Source organism: Hippocampus bargibanti, linkage group LG03 (genome assembly GCF_051943395.1).
Source record: "Hippocampus bargibanti isolate YZ-2025 linkage group LG03, ASM5194339v1, whole genome shotgun sequence".
Taxonomy (NCBI): Eukaryota; Metazoa; Chordata; class Actinopteri; order Syngnathiformes; family Syngnathidae; genus Hippocampus; species Hippocampus bargibanti.
Window position 1 is genome coordinate 28,447,822 of NC_142736.1, and position 24,189 is coordinate 28,472,010.

The 24,189-nt window shown below is 39.8% G+C and overlaps 1 protein-coding gene and 1 long non-coding RNA gene across 4 annotated transcripts in view; one reads left to right on the forward strand and one right to left on the reverse strand.

Annotated features, from left to right (window-relative positions):
- Positions 1-56: 56 nt before the first annotated feature.
- LOC148900902 (protein mono-ADP-ribosyltransferase PARP6) lies at positions 57-18,251 on the forward strand. 3 transcript variants are annotated; one of them, XM_088992963.1, is made up of 25 exons: positions 57-113; positions 1,174-1,260; positions 1,930-1,990; positions 4,712-4,809; positions 5,083-5,160; positions 6,450-6,544; positions 7,881-7,941; positions 8,118-8,208; positions 8,377-8,443; positions 8,708-8,857; positions 9,578-9,728; positions 11,096-11,227; positions 11,437-11,532; positions 11,681-11,773; positions 12,095-12,220; positions 12,993-13,058; positions 13,205-13,272; positions 13,677-13,725; positions 13,857-13,969; positions 14,273-14,345; positions 15,669-15,738; positions 16,049-16,128; positions 16,202-16,268; positions 16,356-16,440; positions 16,624-18,251. In XM_088992963.1, the coding sequence occupies exons 4-25, from the start codon at positions 4,807-4,809 to the stop codon at positions 16,709-16,711; spliced, it is 1,902 nt and encodes a 633-aa protein (XP_088849089.1). In that variant the 5' UTR covers positions 57-113; positions 1,174-1,260; positions 1,930-1,990; positions 4,712-4,806; the 3' UTR covers positions 16,712-18,251. The 3 variants fall into 3 exon arrangements, with proteins under 3 accessions (XP_088849089.1, XP_088849090.1, XP_088849088.1); XM_088992964.1 differs by lacking the exons at positions 57-113; positions 1,174-1,260 and having other exon boundaries at positions 1,764-1,990; positions 16,205-16,268; XM_088992962.1 differs by lacking the exons at positions 57-113; positions 1,174-1,260 and having other exon boundaries at positions 1,765-1,990.
- Positions 13,149-24,189, reverse strand: part of LOC148900903 (uncharacterized) — a 204,784-nt gene continuing 193,743 nt past the window's right edge. The window contains exon 3 of the long non-coding RNA XR_016114528.1: positions 13,149-13,287. This is a non-coding gene — a long non-coding RNA (uncharacterized LOC148900903). The remainder of the gene's footprint in view (positions 13,288-24,189) is intronic.

Below are 24,189 nucleotides of genomic sequence, written 5' to 3' on the forward strand. Positions count from 1 at the left end.
TGGCGAGTCGGAGCAAGTTTCCTTAAAATCTGCTGCCTGACTTTTCGTTAGACTTAGAAGTTGTGGACGACGTATTGCGCATTGTAGTTGGTCAATACACCTTGTTTGAAGAGGTAAATATTCCAGCTGCGTAACATTTAGGAGACAAGACAAAAAACACAACATTGTTTCACCCGATTCACACGATGTGGAGATTCAAAAGTAACATTTGTGGAGATGATTATGTGGGGTTTTTGGGCATTGGTACCTAAATTCAAGTACTGTACTGTATATGGCGTCATCTCGCGTTCGAAAAATAGAAATGCACTATGGCGCAGAACGCAGAACCTTACTGTACCATTGTTTACTTCCAATGCTTTCTAGTGCATAAAATTTTCAAGATAACATTATCGATGCCAAGAGAAACTAACATTTTTACAAGCTCAACTCTAATTGAGTTGGTACGTTGTCTTAAACATAAATAAAGACAGAATACAATATTTTGCTAATGATGTTCAAACTAGAATTGAACATTTTCTCTCCTGCACATTTGTTATTTGTGGAACAAAAACACTAAATTGCAGTAGAGTAGATGATTTTGAACGTTTCACTTTCTTCTTCAAATTGAAGAGACAGTTGACAAGCATAATCCTTTCAGCCAGTGACCAGACTCCAATAGACAGAATCTGAGATAACCAGGGCAAACACAGATTAGCCCAATAGCTTTATCACTATTGTCTCCAACATACCCAATGACAGTGCAACCTTTATAATCATTTAAATGTCATCAGTGGATTTTTGTTTATGAAAAAAAAAACCATTATACTTCAACTACACACAGATGCATTTTATTAAACTACAGATGACAACTGATCTTTATTTAACATGTAAACTGTCATAGATGGTCACAGCCAGGAAACCATGCCTATTGCATCTGAACAGCTAATCACACAACCTATAATAAATGGAACATCTATCAAACATAGGCTTGCATTTTTGAAGGTGTCACAAATGAAATTAATATAGTGCAGCAACATCTATATCACTGATAAAACCTAATATGAAAATTAGACATCTCTAAGACTGTTCTAAATGAAACATAAAAGTACAAGTAAAACAACACTTTATTTTTGACGTGTATTTTGAAAAAAATATATATAGAATGACATATTTATCTCTGCTTTTTATTAACAGATAACATTTTCCAAGTGTCTTTGGAATCCTTTTATCACCGAAAGCATCCCTTGTCAGGAACGGCCTCTCCCTCAACCCCTCAAAAAGGCATGTTTTTTTATACCATTACCATTGCATCTTGAAAGACAGCAAGCCATTTTCAAAACCTCAGATGTGTTGATTATTTGCAAATGTAACAGACCCAGATGGGGTTGGTAATAATACTAAATTGACCACAATTTGAAAAAATAGGGTTGTTGGTTGTCAGCCTGAAAGCAGATAATTGATCGCCATCCACCTGGTTTCAATACTACTTGTATTCAATATCAAACATGTATTTGGAGGAAAAAGAAAAACAACTTTATTTATGTATTTATTGTTTGTTTGTTTGTTACTTGTGCTGACTTGTATTGTTAAAACATCGTGCGCACCAATACAGTAATATTGATCGTAGATAACTTGAACACATTCAACAACAACCTGATTACTCATCAACTGACAATGAATGACATGCGCACAAGCCTTTCCATTCCAGCCCCCACCTCTTTTTTTTCATCTTTATTTATTTTGTCCTTCCTCCTCAGCAGCATCAGTGCAGTCAGCTGCGGGGTCACATGACTTGCTTGTCTGCTCTCACTGAGCATGCTCCAAACCCTTTAGTGTTGTCAGGCAAAATACACGAGACAGCGGTCGGTCGGCGTGGCATGAGCTGACGTTTACAAGCACACAGTCTCAAATCGTGAAGTTTGATGATCTCGTTATCGTCTGTACTTGCAGGCGCCAGGCAGGAAGAGACTGAGACGAGGACAGCATCCTGCATCTCCCATCCTCCGTGAAGGTAAATATGGAAGAGGGTTTTTTTTTTTTGTTGGGGGAGTGCAGGGGATGCGGAGAGGGGGAGGGGAAACTGCCTGACTGCATTTTGCGCTAAATAATCATCATGAGTAGAAATGAGGACGGTGGTGCTGCGTCGGTATGTGGTACCACAAAGCCTTAGGGGATGGTGATTGGGTGGGGGGATTGCATGTCAGGACATGACAAGGTAGACTTCTGCAGGAAGGTTTTTAAAGCGACGCGGCGCACAAAGGCAGCATGAGGAGTCTCTATTGATGCTTGTATTTGGATGTAATATTTGAATGTTGCTGTGCTGATGACCATTTTGTGTCTGGGTTGGTGGATAGATAGATGGCTATAAGACTTTTTTTTTATTTCCGTTAATCTGAGATCAGAGCATTGTTGTTGTCGTAAAGGGTTTCTGAAAGGACTTTGAAGTTCTGTTCATGATGAAATGAATGGGAAGAGGAAATGGAAAGAGATTGCACATTTAACGGAAAAACATTCCTCAATCTCCAGCACTATCAACATACAGTAAAGTCTCGTTATATCGATATCGGTTATATCGATAGTCCCGCTTATTACGATACTATTTCTATGCACGCAAGGAGAAAATTACATGCGCGCAGGGTCGGATATATCGATAGTCCCGGTTATATCGCTATTTTTCGGACTCCCGAGAATATCGATATAACGAGACTTTACTGTATTTTATTATCCTTGCTGTCTTTGCATTTTATCAAGCATGTTCATCTTTATTAAATTCATAGAGTTCCTTGTTCTGTAACCACAACTTTGCTGCTGTGAAATGTAAATGTTTCCACTGTGAGACTAATAAAGCTAAATCCAATCCAATCCAATCTCAAGGTGCGGCCATTTTGCCACTTGCTGTCGACCGAAAATGACATAACAATACCACAGCTTGCGAACGTCACTTGACCAAACTCACCAAACGGGTGAGCTGTGAGTGTCGTCATCTTAGCCCTTTGGCACTGTGATGTGATTTTCAGTTGACAGCAAGTGGCAGTACACAGCAAAATGGCCGCCCCTTTGAAATGGTTGAAAACGAGTGGCTTAGTCTGCTCAGTTTATATTCCATGAAGCCATAAGAGAACGCATAATTGTAAAGACCATTTTTGATTTGATGTCCCCCGACCTAGACGGGAAATATTTGAAGTTTTGTTGGCTTCAATTTACATCGACATGCAACGTTTAGCAGTTGACAGTGAACTGGTCTGTGCAAAGGCGTGAGAACATGACTTCATCCAGCACAAGAAGCCCTTTTAGATACTGCTCAACTTGGGTTTCCTTACACTGTTTGTGGCCAAAGTGTTGAGACAAATCTTTACAATGTTGTGATTTATGTATTAACTTATTTTTAGTTCTGCCTAAGTGAAGTTTAGATGCTCTGTGGTAAACCAAGCAACCACTTTAACATAACTAATATTATCTTTTTTACATGTGTGACAAACAGTTATTTCTGCTGTTTAAACAACCGATAAATCTCCAAATACTCTTGTTATTTTAATGACAGATTAGGACAGCAAAACAAAAGTTACCTCAACATTTTTTATGACGAATAGTGAGACAAATATAAGTCGGTCATTGTCGTTTCAAAGTACATAATCAATACTGTGTCCATCAATTATATATATATATATATACAGTAAAGTCTCGTTATATCGATATTCAAGGGAGTCCGAAAAAATATCGATATAACCGGGACTATCGATATATCCGACCCTGTTTGCATGTAATTTTCTCCGTGCGTGCATAGAAATAGTATCGATATAACCGGGACTATCGATATATCCGATATCGATATAACGAGACTTTACTGTATATATTTTAAATTGAAGACACAAAGTAACTACTCACTCTGCCACATGCAAAAAAAAAACAGCTATGAACTAAAAGTCATATAATTCCAGCCAATAGTCTTCTTTTCTCAGATTCATTGTTGAGCCTTCTTTCAATATTGCAAAACAGACAAAGAAAACCAAAACATTCCTTTGTTCTTGCTGATTGTTATTAAGAGAACTGATGTCTGTGGAAATAAGTTCAACTAAATCATGGGAACATTTGTGGCCACGTAATACTCCTCTTTTTTTAAATAATGATGAATGGCAGAATATTGATCTGAGTGTTCTTTACTCCTGTTTGGTTGGTCGTGTGGGTTGCAGCCAATAGGTGCACACCATTTTGGCTCATCTTCTTTAAGACTGGATTTATCAACAATGCAAATCTGCATAATCTTAAGTAACTATTGGATCAACTGTTATGCACATCCTTAAATGTGACCTGGGGGAAAAAAATCACAATTGCTAGCAAATCAGAAAATGACCGTTTTTACCAATGTGGTCTCAAATGCAGAAATACTATTTTTTGACCCGTCTACTAAAAGTTGATCTTGAATATACAGTACATCTATTTTCCTTCTTGAGGGAAAATACACATGACGACATACCACAAAGACAACCTGAGTGATGAACATCCACCCCCCATATCCCTCACCCTCCCCACACACACAGGCTCCACAGTGATTAATGCCACTCTGAAAAGAAAGCAGACGGTTGTTGCTAGGAGACAGCAGGAAGGTGAAGTGCAGACATTTTAAAGGAGAGTGTGCTGACAAAAGAAGGTAATCATAAGAGGTGGCCTCTTTGTTTCTGCATCACCATTTTTATAAAATCCAATTGTATGTCTGTCTGTCCATTGTGCCAAGGGGCTGAAAGACATCCTGGCTTCCTTCCTTCCCAGCTGCGATGGTTGGCACGAGGCCTAAAGCTGTCTGACTGAACCCGGAGAACAGCCGAACCGATGGTAAGCTAGTTAGCATGCTATTTGATACCATTACTCGCTTAGCCAAATGCACTTATTCTGTGAGTCAACTCCTGAGTACATCAAATAAATGCTATTTGCTCCACTGGACCTCTGGAGACTTCACTTGGTTATTTTTAATCACTTCGTAAGGTACAATCTATGGAGATAATTATATATAGCTCTGTTTTGAAACCCTTGAACAAATAAATAATGGCTTTTGAAGAGAGGCTCAGTAGTAAATGGTTGCGGTTTCTATCTTTACAATGCCCACAGGACATCAAAGGCCAATGTTGGACCGACGAGGAATCTGATGGCGAGAACGAGCCAGAGCAATTCCTGTACGGGATCCAGGTACGGAGGGACGGTTCAGTCGTCTGCTGCTGCTGCTGGCATTCGAGATATAATTAACCTCGCCATGCCAGATTGATCGTTTTGCGAAGGAGATTGCGAAACAAATCTGTGTTGAATAGAGTCACAAAAAGAAGTTGTGAATGTGCAAGCAGTTTTAAAAAATGGAGGGTGATTAGACGAGTAAATGGGCCATTTGGATAATAACGTAGAGTTTGGGGCGCCAGTCTTTTTTCTTTGTTAAAGGCAGAAAAAAACATTTTCACACTGGTGACCAAACATTTTCTCAAGTTCGGATAAAACTGCACCTTTGTTAGCCACAACCAATTTAGTGACTGCCATTGCATTTGCTGCAATCAAATCTGGACGCATGCGTAGGACTTGTAAAATCTGAGTAACTAAATGCAATGAGACATAAAAAACCTTACCGTTGTAACACACTTCTCAAGGATATCCTGATCAAATGCTCCACTGTTTTTATTTTATTTTTCAACATGATCTGTTAAAAAGCAATAGGCGGTACTGTCTATCTTTGCAGGACTGTTCTCCTGTCACCTCTAGACACCTTTTAAAGCGTTGTCCCATTCCACAGGGATTTTACTGTAGCTTTAACGATCACTAACTGCATTATCATCCAAACCCTGTAATTGAAATGTAAATCCAGTCAGGGATTTCACAGCTCGCCTCTCCGTGGCGGTAGAATATGAAAGCACAGAGGAAAAGATAAGGATGAAGGACTGTGAAATGTCTTTGCGAACTGAGCTGATCAAGAGTCTAATTTGCCGTCTCGATGGCTGAGAGATGCGGACAACCGTCAGGCCCCAAATTACTTGGACTGCTTACAAATCCAATAATGCCATTTCACATATTGATTTGACCCCTCTTCAAGAAAATATATGAATGTAGTTGTTCACAGACAACATAGTGATTTATTATGCCTGATTTTATTTTATTTTATTTTTTTGGTGAAAGCGTGGGCTCAGTTTCCACGATGTGACACTGTGAGTAATTGCCTGAAAACTGTGCTGTGACTGCCAAGCAGTGTGGAATTCCTCTAACAGTGATCACGTTTTTGTTTCTTATATATTTGCCCTTGCTGTAAAATATGTAAACAACGTCGTCTTTATCGAAACTGAATTAATGTGGTTTAGCAATCTGGAGAATGGCTTCTGGGTGGATACCATATCACCATATAAACTGATTTACTACTATATTGCCATTTACATGTGTCTGAAAAAAAGAAATAAATATTGATATGCTGCATGTTTGACCGCCTAAAATGTTTGTGACAGGGGAGTTGCGCCGCCGACCTCTATCGCCATCCTCAGCTGGACGCAGATATTGAGGCAGTAAAAGACATCTATACTGACAGTGCTGTCTCCGTCAGGTACACGCAAGTGCTTGCCCATACGCACGCATGCACCCACACTCCACCCTGGACTGAACTATATATTAAAGATTGATGATAAAAATCAATGATGGGAACCTCTGCAAAGTGTGACTCAGCACTGTACTCGTTGCTAAGCAACCACCAGGTAACTGTAAAGCATGCATTGGCTCGAATTGTTACATATACGAGTTGCATGAAAGCCAGCTATGAAAAACTGAGGAAAAAATTATACCAGGTTTCTTGTCAATTTTAAGGTGACCATAAACAACACCTACAATTCATGTTCTAGGTCAGGGGTCAGGAACCTATGGTTCACAAGCCATGTATGGCTCTTTTGATGATTGATCTTGCTCGCCGATAAAACTAAATATATATTAACACTTTTTCGCTGTTCATTTCTTGTTTGGGCTGCAGTTGGCGGAAAGCGCAATTTTGATTGGATGATACTGACCTAGGTTGGCGGAAAGCGCAATTTTGATTGGATGATACTGGTCGTTCATATTGAAACAGGTAAACGCCCCTTTTAAATAAGCCCGACGAGTAACAAAAAAGATGAGTATCGTACACTTCAGGTTGAATGGACCAATGGATTCGCCTTTGTGGAGAGAAAAGGTTCTGATTCTAATTTGCAATGAAACAATCCATCGATGAAACAGTCGAATGTCAGTGCCACTTTGATAAGCCCCATGCTAACATTAGCATCCTACTTCTGCGAGTGACAAGTGTGGAAGCTAATGAGCCGTGTGCAGGCTACCGAGCAGTAACTTCGCGTACGGACCTGGAAAGTTGACTTTCATTCCAATCGTTTGGCTGTATTTTTACCAATCATGAGGAACAGTAAACCATTATTGTTAATAGTGAGTACTTTCACCAAGTTATTTTAAATAATACATTCTGACATTTTGTTGAAAAGTAGCCACGCATATGTTTGTGTGTGTGCGTGTGTGTGTGTGTGTGCGTGCGTGTGCGCGTGTGTGTGTGTGCGTGTGTGTGTGTGTGTGGCTTTCGCTGAAAAACATTTCTAAATATTTTACTTTTATGGCTCTCTTAGTCTAAAAGGTTCCCGACCCCTGTTCTAGGTTAAGTGGGAAATTTATATGGACTGCTACAAGGACAAACCTCTGTCAGAAGCTTTCTGAATAGGAATGAAACCCTTTTCAACTCCATATAATTTAGGTGCAACATTTTTCTATAATCCTGCTGAACAATAAAAAGCAGAAACCAAAATACATAATTGAAAACAAAACCTCATACTCACACTCCATGTTTCGGAGCTTGGAAGAAGTAAAAATCGGTGTTTAAATGAACGTCAATAACTTGTCTCTTTGAACAGGGAGTATGGCATCATTGACGACGTCGACATCGATCTTCATATTAACATTGGCTTCCTCGATGTGAGTCAGAATTCTGATAATTTTGCATCTCCACTCTTACTTTTCTTGTGCGGATTTAGGCAACATCACACATAATGCCACATATATTCCCTTGTTATATCATGTGAGGAGAAACTGCCCCAATTAGCTGGCTAACATTGCATATATGTGCATGTGTATGTGTGTGTCTGACTCAGGAGGAGGTTGCGACAGCTTGGAAAGTTATCAGAACAGAGCCCATTATTCTGAGACTCCGCTTTTCTCTTTCTCAGTACCTCGATGGGCCCGGTGAGTAGAGATGTCGTTATTGATGTTGATGGCGCTTTTTAGCAATTTGTGCCACGCGCCTGAGCGTGGGAGGTGAGTAGCACGCACGCAGCATGACGATGCAGCGGAGGCTTGGGAGAGGCGTTTGTGTGACTGCCTTGTGTAATAATGTCAGTTGTTTTCCTGCAGAGCCATCAGTCGATGTGTTTCAGCCTTCCAATAAAGAAGGATTCAGTCTTGGCTTGCAACTCAAAAAGTGAGTTTTGACTGTCGGTATTTTCAAATGCAATTGTTGGAATCGTTTGGCATAACATCCTGATAAATTGTGCATGTGGGTTAAGAAGTAAATTTTGGTGACGTTGTGGATAAAGGAGTACATGCAACATTTGGATCGCAATGGCATCAGTGGAAAGTTTCTGCTGCTTGAATTATAATTCATCTAAAAATACTTTGTTAACATTTTGGCATATGAACATTTTTCTGATTGACACCTTCACGGCCCTCTTGTTATAATTCACAGGATCCTGAGCACATTCACGTCCCAGCAGTGGAAGCATCTCAGTAATGAGTTCCTCAAGGCCCAGCAGGAGAAGAGGCACAGCTGGTTCAAAGCCGGCGGAACCATCAAAAAGTTCCGCGCTGGGCTCAGCATCTTCTCTCCAATCCCCAAGTAAAAATCTCATATCTGTCTTCTTCTTTTTTTCCTTTTGGCTTTTCCATTCAAGGGGTCGCCACAGCAAATCAGTGTCCTCCATCTTTAGAGGGTTGATCCGCATGTTTATCTGCAATGCAAATAAATAAAAATAGAACAAAATTAACAACAAACAGTGAAATCCCTGCATTTGTTAGCATTTTGTTTCGCTGTAAGTTCAATATATATTTGAAATATAAGTAAAAGGAAAAAAAAAACTGAACATTTTTTTTCATTTTTCAATTATGTTTTTGAATACTATTTGACTTATTACATTATAGGACTATTAACCGTTTGTTCACCGTTTGTATTCTCTTGTCATTCTTACTGGCCCAAAAAAGTTGAAAAAAATAAGTTGTAAATTTTTGAAAGGCGCTTATAAATGAAATGTATTATTATTATTATTATTATTATTATTCACTTTGCTGCTGTGAAATGAAAATGTATCCACTGCGAGACTAATAAAGGCAAATCCAAATCCAAATTACTTAATCGTGGCTTTAAAATTTCAAACAATTGTATTTTATTGTTATCTTTGTTGTTGATGAAACAATTCAAACCTCCAAAGTACCATAATTAATGAGGATTTTGTTCAATTGGAACAATGAACCATGTTATCAACGCCAAACTCAGCATTGTCTCATAGATAGCAAGTAAACAGGAATTGCTACAAATGATTTGTTTGTTCTCCTTTTCAAGGTCCCCGAGCTTCCCCTTGATCCAAGACACGGTCCTGAAAGGGAAGCTGAGCGTGCCTGAACTCCGTGTGACCCGCCTCATGAATCGATCCATCTCATGTACAATGAAAAACCCAAAAGGGGAGCTCTTCAGCTATCCGCCAAATAGCCAGGTTAGTTTGTCTCAAAATAAAATGAAAATAAAATCTGTCATTCTCCACTTTTACCGTATGGACACATTAAATACATCCCACCTTCATATAGTGGTCAGGGGCCTTTAAATTGCTTAAAGTATTTTTAACTTGACTAGAGATTGAGGAAAACCTTTGTATACATTTTACAATATTAACTAGGACTAGAAGTCACAGTTTTCCCGTTTTTTTTTCATGCCACATACAGATCTGAAAAGTATTTGATTACGTTAGTATGCACAATGTAATCTTATTGCAAGAGGTGCACTGAGGCACAGTACTGCACAAACAAGCAATGCATTCAAGGTGCTTTCACAACACATTAACTTGCATCAACACACCGCGCCAACAGGCTCAATAATCGGTCTTCAATTATAATGTTTTTTATGATGAGAAAGCAACATTGAAAGCACAATTACCTTTTGATTAATTGCTCCACCCTTGTTCACGCGGTGTGGTCGTTCGCCAATAACACAAATGTGGGAACTGATTTGCAACATCTGTTAACACAAATGAATTTATCAGAGGGATTGTATATGCATCAGTAAATGTTTTCATTAGTGACTAAGGCTATCACTCAATCTTTTTTAGAGTTATCTAATTGAGTATCCCATTGATTTCTTGAATAATCACCGCATTTGGAATGTTTGATACATGAATGAGTCCTCAAAAAATAGCTTTCAATGTTTAACTCATTCACTGCCAGATGTGCAAAAATGTTTCCACTCCAGTGCAAGGGTTTTTGTCACTCGAATTCCAGGACCCACACAATATTGAGTTTTAGGACTACATAAACATTCAATGCAGCCTAAAAAAATCTTAGACTCTCTTCTGTCATCGATAAAAATAGTTAATTCCAAAATTATATATGGGTATGGCGTTATATGAGCTTGAAATAAGGGCGGCTGTCCAAAATACAATGCAATGCATACATATTGGTTTATACATGTAGGGCGCTTTAACAACAGCTGAAGCTGGAACAAAGCGCGAACATGGAAAAAAGGGAAATGCTGCCGACTTGTGGAAGAGAAAAAAACATTGCCAGAGGCCATGGCCAGCGTTTTATTGGCACCCAAACAAGAAAAAACAAAACCCAAAAGAATTCGGGAATGGCGCTCTACGTCATATTTTTTAATCCTCAAATACATTTGTGAATGGCAGTGAATGAGTTAAAAAGGGTGAGGATGCCTAAGGGTTAACTACTTGAGGGAAGTACGTTACCTTTCTACATATAGTTCAAACCCACAACATATTTGATGTTCTCTTCTCTTATGATTCCCTTTACGTCTTCATATGTCTCTGCTTTACTGTACTGTTACCCATAATACTCTCTCCATTTGACTTATCAGACCGTGGCGGTCCCGGCGGCCAGGGCTCCTGCACAGATCACCACCAGGCAGCTGATTGAATTGTTTTTCTCATCCCAGGCGGGCGGGCACTGCAAGAATATTCCCACATTGGAGTATGGCTTCTTAGTGCAGGTGCAAGACAAACTCCTCGGGTTATAATTTACAGGGTATTCGACACGTAGTCATAGTTACGCTTCAACAATCCACCACAATTCATTCATAGGCTACTCAAGCGCTCTCAGTGATCTTTACATCTTAACATTGGATGAAAGAGTTTCAAGCAGGAAGACAATTGTTTTCGCATGTGTGTGCATGTTTGTGTATGTGTTTTCTCTCACCAGATAATGAAGTACTCCGAGCAGAGGATCCCCACGCTTAATGAGTACTGCGTGGTCTGTGATGAGCAGCATGTTTTTCAAAACGGATCCATGCTGAAGGTATCAAAGACACAGATTCATGTTTCTAAGTCCAATCGTGTCCAAGGTTATACATAACAGGAAATTAGCAGCTTATGGTGATTTTAGATTTTAAAACCACAACCATGTGTGCGTGTGTGTGTTTGCGTCTTTGCGTGCGTGTCCGCAGCCGGCTGTGTGCACAAGGGAGCTGTGTGTGTTCTCGTTCTACACGCTGGGTGTGATGTCAGGGGCTGCAGAGGAAGTGGCCACTGGTGCAGAGGTGATAAGCACACACACACACACACACACACACACACACACACACACACACACACACACACACACACACACACACACACACACACACACACACACACACACACACACACACGACTACACACGAATCACAGCGTTACATGGGTCCATGTTCATCTCAAAGGGAGATCAGCAACTTTTTGTACTGGTTCCTCATTCGAAAAAGGCATCAGTATGACAAACAGCCTTTCAACCCAAAGAGACGACTTTCTCCATATGCAATTGCGGACAAGATGGCAATCTCAGAGATAATAAGAGTTATCATATCTTCCTTTACATTACCCAGGTGGTAGATTTGCTTGTGGCTATGTGCCGCGCTGCACTCGAGTCACCACGCAAGAGCATCATCTTTGAGCCCTACCCCTCGGTGGTCGACCCCAATGACCCCAAGACTTTGGCCTTCAACCCAAAGGTCAGAATCCGTTGTTGTACTGTAGTATAAATATCTAGTGCTTTTAAAATACGGTATGTAATCTTCCTTTGGGGAAGAGATGGTATAAATTATTCGTAAAGGGAATATTTTATTGCTTATTCTGAAGCCAATAGATGTGAGTAACTTTTTATCTTTTCTCATTGAAATATTTCTCTAGTACATACAGTGTTTTATTTATGTGACTTTGAGTCACTTTAGATATAACCCGACACATTTTGCCAACTATAGTGATGACATTGCCCCCCAAAAAAATCACATTTGGAGAAATCATTTCATTCTTAGATGCCGTGTACTTGGCCTGAGTTAGGATCTTTAGAATTTTTGAATTTGTTCTTGGATATTAAAAATCCAAATGTTTTTTTTTGGTGGGGGGGGGGCATTATAATCTTGAATATTGTAAATACAAATTGTTTGGAAGTTGCATTTTTTTTATTAAAAGAATATTATTTTGTCACTATGAACCCACAAAGTACAATGTTGCTTTTTAAAATTGGTGACATTTTTGCAATAATGTGATGAGATTTGAATTCAGCACAAATCAGAATCAGAATCAGAATCAGAATACCTTTATTCGTCCCGCAATGGGGAAATTTGCAAAGCACTGCAAGATAGAGTACCGGTACCATCACTGTAAAATGTTTTAGTAAACAAGCCTTAAATAATTTGTCCTTTGTCTTGCTTTTAAATGTGTGCATGTTTCTCCCTCTCTTTCCTCACATGCAAACGTTGCTGCCTCCACCGATGAACACAGAAGAAGAATTACGAGAGGCTGCAAAAAGCACTGGACAGCGTCATGTCTATACGCGAAATGACACAGGTACAATAAGTAGCATTTGGTTAACAAGACGGAAAAAAATATGTTATATTGCAGTGCTATGCATTCCTTTGCATTTGTCCTCTTTGGCAATAAAGTGTTTATGTTTGATTTGCTGAACAAAGCATATTCTTGTATGCTTTTGTCAGGGCTCGTATTTGGAGATCAAGAAGCAGATGGATAAACTGGACCCTTTGGCTCATCCCCTGCTACAGTGGTGGGTTGAGAGAACCTGTTGAAAAAAAGGACCATTTGCTCCATTAAATGAAAGTAAAGTTGAAAACCTGTACTCAATGAAACGGTCAATGAGCACACAGCAATCAGATGTGAGGTTTGCAACAGACAGTTACCGGTATTGTGTTTGATTAACTCTTTCGACAGTCAATACTGTGGAGTCTTGGGAAGTTTCAGACATAATTTGTTCAAGACTCAAAAGGTTCTTTTTAATTTACTTGATCTAGACTAGTGGTGGTTACAGTCACACGTCAACTGTTTTATCAGTATAAAAAGATATTTAGTAAATAACACCCATATGTTACTTCTGATATCATCAATGCTTAGGAATCACTTGATTGGATTTTAATGTTGAATTCTTTTTGTTTTCATTTTGTCTCTTTGCAGGATTATTTCCAGTAATAGATCTCACATTGTCAAGTTGCCTCTTAGTAGGGTAGGAAATCAAAAGCACCTCCTGTCATTTACCAAACAGGTTTTGCCTTGTATCATGTGTGTTCAATTTACTTTTCTGTCTCATTTTGCTTTCCTCTTTCATGTTACGACATGATATCCTCATTGGGATAGCAACTGAAATTCATGCACACTTCCCACCAGTTCCTGCTGCTCAGCAGCCCTCCAGCAAAGGAGGCTCGTTTCCGCACTGCCAAAAAGCTCTACGGCAGCACCTTTGCCTTCCAGTGAGTCTGTTTTACTCCCTCCCTCCCACCGGTGACACACTTTGCATCCGTTTAATTTTTTTGTGGGGCATCACATGGGACAGCATGCTTTGTTAGTGTTATATAACAACACAAGTACATGCCAGTGGGCTACGGTATTACAGATTTAGATGCAGCAACAACAAGAAAAAAATACAATAAATAAAAAAGCGTTCCCATAGCTGAGAAGCTATTCACTTGACATGGATACTAAAAAAAAAACATTTTGTTCAGTGCATCATTCACATTCCTCTTTTGTCTCATCTCCCTCTACACATGCTCTAGTGGTTCCCATATAGAGAACTGGCACTCTGTTCTGAGAAATGGACTAGTCAATGCCTCTTATACCAAACTGCAGGTACGTCATCTCAGTTTGCCTTCTCGGACCGTCTCTCTGCTCTGCAAACCGAGCAGGCCGGCTGTCCGGCTGATTCATTTTTGCAGTTAATAGATGCCAGCTTCCCTTTTCGGCAATTGAGCCAGCGGGGTGTACTGGCAGAATTTCTCCTCAGCCAAACCTGCTGTGGCATTAGTTAGGATACCAGCGAGAAAGCTGCCTGTGCACCCTCTTAGGGTCAACCACTTAGAGCACAGTGTAGGCTAGGTCTGATGTTGCAGAATGCTGGATGATAAGGGGACCCATAGTGAGTAAATGCTTCTAAGAGCGCTTCCATTGGAGGAGGTCAATAACGATTCAGTGAGTAAAACCCAATGTGCTTTGTAAAGAGACACCATCTTTTGGCTAGACATAAACACCTTTTACTACTTCTAAAAGTAAAGATTTCCCTGATTTCCACATTGATTTTCCTTATTTCCATCTTGATTTTCCTGATTTATACATTGCTCTTCTATATTAGAAGTACTGTTGTACCATATCAGGGCTCCAGTTCGACACAAGAGAAAGAGCACAACCATGACTCCTGTTATGGCACAGCTGAGGCAATTTCGCAAAATATATGTGTGTACAGGACAGTATGATGCAGAATACTAAACTGGCCACATAATGCTGTATCGAACATCTCTGGGTACCTCGCTCCATCCACCGGTCTATTTTTCGATTTACTTTTCCAACCTTTTCAAGGACATACGTGAGGAAATTAAAAGATGAATTCCACGGCAGAAATGTCTTCATTTGCACGACACAACTGCTTGGAGGTGCGTCCAAGATAGATTTAACTTGCTTTAAAGTTATATCAGGAGGTTTATTTTTAAACTTGGATGATCCTTCTTGTGCTTCTGATGGCTTTAATTTGTGCCTCCTTTTATCTCAAACATTTAAGGTGTCAAATCGCCTCCTCCCGGCATATTATCATTACCTCCGCCGATTCTGTCTGCCCCTGAAGAATCGTATGAAATGTATCTTCTTTGGAATGGATTTTCACTGTGTGGCTCAAGTGACAAGATTCAGATAGATTTGCTTCAAAGTGGTACAATTCAAATGAATATATAGTAGATGGAAATACTCAACTTTTTTGCTATGCATTCCACCTTAACTCATGACTTTTAATGTGTTGATGTATGCTGCTGTACTGAGTGGCTGGAGAGGTTGATTTAAATCCATGTGCAGTGCTTTGAGTTGCTTTTTATTTTATTTTTGTCTGAAAAGCAATATAAGTGATTGTTGAGCTTTTCTTTCTATGCCTCGCTGATCCTTCTTTTTTCCACTCTTTCCAAAACCAAGCTGCATGGCGCAGCATATGGAAAGGGCATCTATCTCAGCCCCATCTCCAGCATATCTTTTGGATATTCAGGTAGAAGTGATTCACTTCTCAGCCCTCCTTTAAAGTGTGAACTACGCGCTTGCATGTCTAATATGGACATATTTTTACTTTTTGGATGATTCATGCGTCATGCTACAATGTTATGTGTTCATGACAAGGACTGGGACTGCTAAGTCACTGTCCATGTCATTTTTGGCTAACATGGTATAATGTTGCTTTAGTCATATTGCACAAACGCCGTATTAATAAGAATACCACGTTTAGAAGAGAGCAGTCGTATTGAATAGGTTCTTGCAAAGAACATTTTTTACTTGACTCACTCTTGTTATACTTTGTGCAGGAATGGGGAAAGGACAACACCGCATGCCCACCAAAGACGAGCTGGTGCAGCGTTACAACCGCATGAACACCATACCACAGGTAAGGCGGTGACCTTCAGTATGTTCAACAGTCAACATCGGTATTTACCACGCTCCCGTTTTGCTATTTCAAGCAGAGTCGTCCAATCCAATCAAGATTTCTGCAAAGTCGAAACCTTAACTGCATTGCACTTTGTGAAGGTAAAAATAAAAAGAATCAGCTCTGACTGTAAAAAAAACAAAAACGCCACAGCTCATGTCATACACCCGCTCCGTCTTTTCAAACAGTGATCACATCCAAGGATCTGCAGAAACACGGCAACATTTGGGTGTGTCCTGTGTCGGACCACGTTTGCACTCGCTTCTTTTTTGTGTGAGTATTGGCTTTCAACTGCTTAATCCTCTTCTGTTTTGCTTGTTCTCACTTGAGTCTTGAGCAAGCTGGAGCATTGAAGCCTATGCACCATCGATCAATATTTGGCAAGATGACATTGTGTGAAGGTTTGTTGGTCGAACTTTACAACCAAGTTTATTTAGGTTATTTTTGCATTTACAGGTATGAAGATGGCCAAGTGGGAGATGCCAACATTAACACGCAGGAGCCCAAAGTGCAGAAAGAGATCATGCGCGTGATCGGGACCTAGATCTGCATTATCAAGCTGACGGAGATTTTGGAAAACTGGGCCGCACTTCATGTAAAGTAGATCCATGCATCGCCAGGGGTTAGAGGTGCGCAAGCAGGTGAGGGGGGGGGGGGGGTAAGAGAGAAAAAATAGTCATGAAAGTAAATGTCTTGAAGGAAGTGAGTTGTCCTGAGAGCTTTTAAGGGGACATTATTGTGTTCTTTTTATTGGACAATCACGCTCTTGTGAGACACTCTTTAATACCGGGAACATATGGCATGGCTTTTCCTCAGTTCCTGCTTCACCTCTTATCTTGCCTCACAGATATTGTATCTTCATCTATGGTTTTTCATTTTCTATACTGTATACAATTATACTGTATATGTATTCCAATGATCGCTAAATCCATTTGTGGGTTACCTGTAAATGACGTCAATGCACACGGGGGTTTATATCCAAATTTTCCTTCATCCTCCAAGGAGCTTTTAAATATGATGCAAAACAAATGAATATTGTTGGCTTTTTCAATATGTTTTTTTAGGATTGCAGGGCAAGCCACTTCAGGCACTCTGGCATGCCATTCATAGCTCATAGTCCGCCAGAGCTAGAGATGATTGCACCTTATTTTTCATGTTGAATATTGTTTGAGTAATGGCATCAATTACGTCTGTAAAATTGTTATTTAAAGGGCAGGCACAGCTCTGTCATTTGGCCTTTGGCCAATGGAATTCATTTGCCAGAATTCAATAAGGGCAGTTTTGAACTATCCACCAAAGGCATTTGATATGATGAAATTCATCGATAGTCTTATTATTTTGTCCTGAAGAATCCTTGAGGCCAAACATTGCACGAGGTAAAATGTCCTTTACTACTGAAGTGAAACAGAATGTGTTTTGGGGTGAATTGTTCCTCTGTTCCTAAAGTCAAAGTCAGCTTTATTGTCAAATATGCTAATATGCATGACATACAGTACAGATGAAATTACTGTCCTCTCGGACTTAGCGTACAAGGCACTTATAATGACTAAACACATCACTCATGTATTGGGCAGATTAATCTATTTTCCTGGAATTAGATTTTTCTGTCCATTGTTTGAACAGTACATTCATGCCACAACCTAGCACCAAGTTGTTGGTAAAAATGTCAGCAAAATGTTGACATTATTTTACGGATATATGTAATGGGTTTCCAACCAAATCAATGAATAAGATTGTGTCAAAAAACTGCACCTTACAGTATTGTATTCATTTTTCCATGATCGATATTATGTTGTGTGGGTCGACAATTTGAAGGCCGCCATTTTCTCTCCGTTGTATGAGACATTGCACTCAACGCTTGCCTAAAACCACGTGTCCTTTGCATCCTGGAGGAAAAATTGGAAAAATACATTGTACATTTCTGAACTATGTATGTCTGTACAGAGAAGGGCTGTAAATATGGATGAAATATACCCAGCAAAGATTTAATGCCTGTGGGTTGGGGGTCTTTTTTAGATGCAAATGTCAACATTTATGCTCTCGCTGCTTGCCTCTCGTGTGGAAATTAAAGATAATGAAGGTCAGTCATGTGAAGTGGGTTGAAAAAAATAAAAACATTCTGATTTTGCACAGTTTTATAAACACTCTCCTGTCCTTTGAGAATGTAATCTATAGTGATGATGAACTTTCAGCAAGAGGGCGCTCCAACAGCATCACGTGTCCTATAAAACGAAATAACTAAGGTAAGGTTACAATGTAAACATCCTTCAACAATATTCATCACCCTATATTAGTATGATTGTTTTAGTATAACTACAACTTTATTCTTGTAAAACAACATTCTTTTTCCTCGTCACATTGTGTTATCTAACGTTGCCAACCATGGGTAGGGGGAAACGATGGTTGACGTTATGAATATGTATTTCAGTGAAAGACCAATACACATTTTTCAGAACTAGATTATCGTAGTTCAATACAGAACTGATAAACAGGCAATGAGAGACCCAACAATGTTTACAGGAACATGTTTAATATGCCACAAGATGGCGTCCCAAGTCCTAGCAAAGAGGTAAGTGTTAACTGACGACTGACGATCAAGTGACTTGATACTATTTTCTTTTTTATTATTGAGGAGGAACGAAGTCTGACCTGGTTTGTTAGTTAGCGAGATGTAACTTACAGAACATGTTTTTAAAATCCTATCTTTGTTCTCAAGGGTCTTCTTGTAAAATGAGTTTCACATCGTGTGAACTTGTGATTTTGTGGTGTTGTGAATCTAACAAGTTTGCTCTTTGTGCTGATGTCGTAGTATCGTATGTCACTACGATCCGAATACAAATTCTGCCCGTTTTGACTTTAGTACCGTCTCCCCTACTTTATTAATTATTTTATTTGTTTTTAAAAGCCTAGCCAGCTGCAAGTGTAGAAGTGTAATTTCACAATCTGCCAATAAGAGGAGCTCTGGGTTTGTAGTCATCCATTTTTTTTGCATTCTGAAAGTGACAACAAGACTCATAAATACACTTGGCTGTGGTTGTTTAGTTGAATAAAAATAGTAGCGACACAAGAGTCAACAAGGTCTCCAGCAACTTAGCAGGCACGACCTGTGGACCATTGCAGGCGGTTTGATTCGCACACAAAAGAAGCAATTACCAGGGGAGTTGTGTTAATCAAGCACTCTTTTATCGAGCTCAGGGACACGACCCCAGGGGAGGTCGGTGGGTTTGGCCTGAGGCCCTCTGGAGATTCACCCTTGCAGTGTAAGAAACGGAATGGGAATGTTGTGCATGGCAATTAATGTAGAGCTTTGGATGGTGCACGTTTTGCGTCATTAGGCTTGTTGGGCCAGACATCCCCGGAGAGCATAGGAAGCAAGCATCTTGATTTAACAAGTAGATGCCTGACTTAAGCTAGAGAAACAAAAACAACAGTTCCGGGTGATTACTGCACACAGTACCTTGTAGGCTGGTTTGACCATGTCAGTTCGTACCAATATTTAATTCCACTGCTTTCCAATCCGGGGCCTTGAGTTCAAACTCCCTATCAAAACACTACCTGAGTCGATATATTTTTATTTTATTTTTTCACAAAATCGAAGGGGAGCAATATTATTTCTGGTAGCTATCAACGTTGGTTGTACCAAATTAAATCAGCTGGATCCAGATACAGATATGACTTAAAAAAACATCTATTTCTACATGATTCTGCTGTCTGAAGCAACTTTCTTATTTTTTCCTCACCATGGTGTGAGACAACCAAAGCGAATCAGGATGTGGGGGCATCATAAACTGGTGGGGCTAATGCACCATTGAAGTGAAGCCAACAGCTGTGCGCGTAATGTTTTGTGACACGGAGCCCTTCTGTTTCTCAGAGAGCGTTACAGGAGATGGAACGTTACAGGAGATGCCGTGTTCCATCTTCAACAAACGGCTTTGAGACTCTTGTCATTCACCCCCTAAGTCTTAATTATCAGGCCCTTATTTTGTGTGGCCCCCCACCATCAAGCCCTCCCCCCTTCCATATTCATACTGTATTATTCCGCGATTTGCAAGTGGTGCAAGGGGCATGTGTGACTATGGGCTCGACCAGCCCTTCCCAAAAAGTAAAAAGGGGAGGTACGGGTCAACAGTGTGGTGCAATCTGGCAGCAACAGCCCCCCCACAACCCTTAATTTGTGACTTTCTCTCCCTACCTCCCTATCACGACTTTCTGTGTGCATTTCCCCTTTTCTTATTCATTTAATTTTTATAGCATTCACATTATTCGCAAAAAAACGCCCCCCTATCTGCCTTTAAGCGGTGGAAAAGGAAATAGCTGATGTTGATTTTTTTCCACCACCCCCACCGCCTTCCCCATCCTCTACTCCCTCCTTGCCTTTTCCTCTCTACCTCCCTTCATAATTCATTTTGGGATTAATTCCTCCCCGTCTTTGGAGACAATCCTAATTCTTTATTATTTCCACTTCACAGGTTTGATGACATCCACGTGTCCACATATCATATTCAGGGGGAAACTTTATACCCAGTAGACCTTCTACTTTAATTCCTCTCGATACATTTTCTGCAAGTGCTGTGTGGTGGATGAGAAGTTAGCACGTCCGCCTCACAGTGCATAGTTGATGGGTTCGAGTCCGGGCTCCGTCTTCCTGTGTCTAGTTTGCATGTTTGGAATTTGAGGTTTTAGAGATGTGGTTTGGATTTCAAATTAGGATTTCCTCGTGGGACTGGAGCTTTAAATGAGGCTTTCAAACACAACATTAGGGTTTCAAATTGAGGTTAAGATTTCAAATTAGGGTTTTCCATTTAATTTTCAAGTTTGTAAGGGTTCAAATGAAAACAGTGATTCAATTTTCGGCTTTCAATACAATATTTGGGTTTTAAACTCATGGTGACGGTTCCAAGTTGAAGTTTCAAACCAGCATGTTTGTTTCAAGTTGGTGTCCGAAGCCAATGTTGCAAGGATTTCATCTGGGGTCAAAATGTTAAGGTTTCAAATGATGAATTTGAAACAACCCTGAATGTTAACTCATTCACTGCCAGATGTGTAAAAATGTGTCCACTCCAGTGCAAGCGTTTTTGTCATTGTCACTCTCATTCCAGGGCCCACAGAATATTGATTTTAGGACTCCATCAACATTCAGTGCAGCATAAGAAACCTTATACTTTATTCTTTCATCAGAAAAAAATAGTTAATTCCTAAATTATATGGGTCTGGAGTTATATAAGCTTGAAATGAGGGCGGCTGTCCAAAACACAATGCAATACATACATCTTGGTTTATATAGCGCTTGGAACAACAGCTGAAGCTGGAACAAAGCGCTAACATGGAAAAAAGGGACATGCTGTCCCCTTGTGGAAGGGAAACAAAACATTGCCAGACATCTGCCCAGCGCTTTATCAGTACTCCAGCAAGAAAAACCAAAATCCAAACACATTTGTGAATGTCGCTCCTCGTCATATTTTCAATTCCTGAATACATTCGAGAATGGCAGTGAATGAGTTAATTACCTTCACCTTGGCTCTTTTTCATCTTCTCTCCCTCACTTCTCATTCCCTCCTTTCCGTGTTTATTCTCATTTCGACGTCATGCATCTCCATCGCTCGATCTGCCGTGTTCCATTTCTCTGCCTCTCGTATCGCCTTTCTCCCCCCTCTATCCATCTCTTTGTTTTTCTGCCAATCTTTTATTTCAATCATTCTTTTGTGTTGTGTCTCCTTTTGTTTTTTCACCGTCAAACACTTTCTCAAATGGCCGCACATTTTTAGGGGCCATTTTGACTTGCCACGGCGCTCTCCCTTTTTTCCTGGCATCTGGAAAACGCTCTTGTGCGCGCCTACCCGCACACACACACACACCCGCATGAACTATCTCACATCTCCAATTCACTATTAAGTGGGACCCCAAATTTCCCCTGAGCTCTGCTATGGCGGCGACCGCCTCAAGGGTCCGGATGTGTTGTCTGCTCTTTTCCCATTCAATTACACAGCTGTAATCTGACAGACTCTTCGTGGCATGTGTATGTATGTCTTTGTGTGTAGTATTCATGTACATGTACTGTGTACATTTTTTTAAATGACAATTCATCAATCTGAGTTCATGAGAAAATTGATTCATGTCAATGGCTTTGATTTGTTTGGTGTCAAATTGTCCAGCGGTGGCCCCTAGAATGGCTTGGGAGACTTTCGTATAGGAGAATGATTTTTTCATTAATTTTTTTTTGTCGTTATTAAGTTGATGTGAAAAAAAAGTTCATTGCACAATGTACAGATTCCGTCATACGATTTGCAATGTCTCTTCTCCGCAATTACCATATTTTCCGATGTATAAGACGCACTGGAGTATGAGGCGCACCCCAGATGAATGGTGTATTTACAAACTTTTTCCATATATAAGGCGCATCGGACGATAAGGCACACCGTCAATGAATGAAAAATCCATCCATCCATTTTCTATACCGCTTATTCCTCATTAGGGTCGCTTTCTTTCTTTCTTTCTTTCTTTCTTTCTTTCTTTCTTTCTTTCTTTCTTTCTTTCTTTCTTTCTTTCTTTCTTTCTCTTTCTCTTTCTCTCTCTCTCTCTCTTTCTCTTTCTCTGCATCAGGCTGTCCTATGCAAGGCAGGCTCACAGTGTTGACCTGAAAAGGGCTGACATTCAGGAGCCTGTCCCCCGCCTGCAGCACTGACATTTCTGCCAGACTTTGATGGCGCCTTTGAAAAGAGATGTGGAGAAGGGAAGAGCTGCCATGTCTCCCTTCCACCAGAGCGATACGACTCCAGAAATTAGAGTGGTTGGCTCTACCGGTACTCAAGAATAAAACTGGGAAGACAAATGGTCATTGCTCTGACACAATATAACTACTACTTTCATAGGAAGCTTTTCTATGCAGCATTTTAAAAGGTGATGACAGGATTTTTAGTTTTTATTTATTATTTGTTGTGTGTTTCATTCCACCGTTGTGTGATGGGGTTGAGGACAGGGCTATGTGCAATTTCCCACACAGTTGGAGAGAATAAATTGCCAAATCAAAGTTGTTTCATTTTTTTGTCATTTTTCTGCATGCAAAAAAAAGTACCAACTTGAAAAACAAAACAGAACTTTCATCGACAGCTGGCAAAATGTTCAAGGCCAATCCAGATTATGAAAAATAATGTAATTTACATGCCAGGGCAGTAGGTGGCGATGTTTAAAGAACAGCTATTGACCATCCTTTGTTGGTAATATTTGCTGGTGCATATTTAGGGTGTCAAGCTATGCACAAAAATATATATATATATATATATATATATATATATATATATATATATATATATATATATATATATACATATATATATATAATAATAATTATTATTATATTGTATTATTTTTCAGCACATTGACATCAAATGGTGAGTATAGTTTTGCTTTTTTGAAATTTGCTGTGCCGATGACCATTTTGTGTTTGGGAGCCTTTTACTGAGCATCTTCGTCTTTATTAATTCCATATAGTTGCTTGTTCTGTAGCCACAAGGGGACATAAGGCAGTCATTGTCTTCTTGTGCTGGTCCCAAGCCAGCATAAATACAGAGGGTTGTGTCAGGAAGGGCATCCTACGTAAAAGCTTGGCTAAAACAAACATGCGAAACAAACCTCTGAAGATGGAGAACACTGATTGGATGTGGTGACCCCTTGAAAGGAAAAGCCGAAAGAAAAAGAAGATATTTTATTATTTTTATTTTTTATTATGTATTTTTATTATTATTATTAATATTTAGCCCAGGGTTCTTTCTGGGCATGGGAATATGATACCAGATGGGGGCTCCCAAACACTTTCGCAGTGTATGTTTTACAAAAATAAGCAAAAACATGCTAATGTTTGTGCATGTTACATTATTCCACTGACCTGATTAACTTAATGACCACAGTAACAAATATTTGTTTATCCTTGATGCTGCAGTTGTGTCCGCCATTTTGTTACTCTTCTTCGTCTGGTCTCAAATGACAAACACATCCGCAAATAGTAATTGATTATGTTACTGTGCA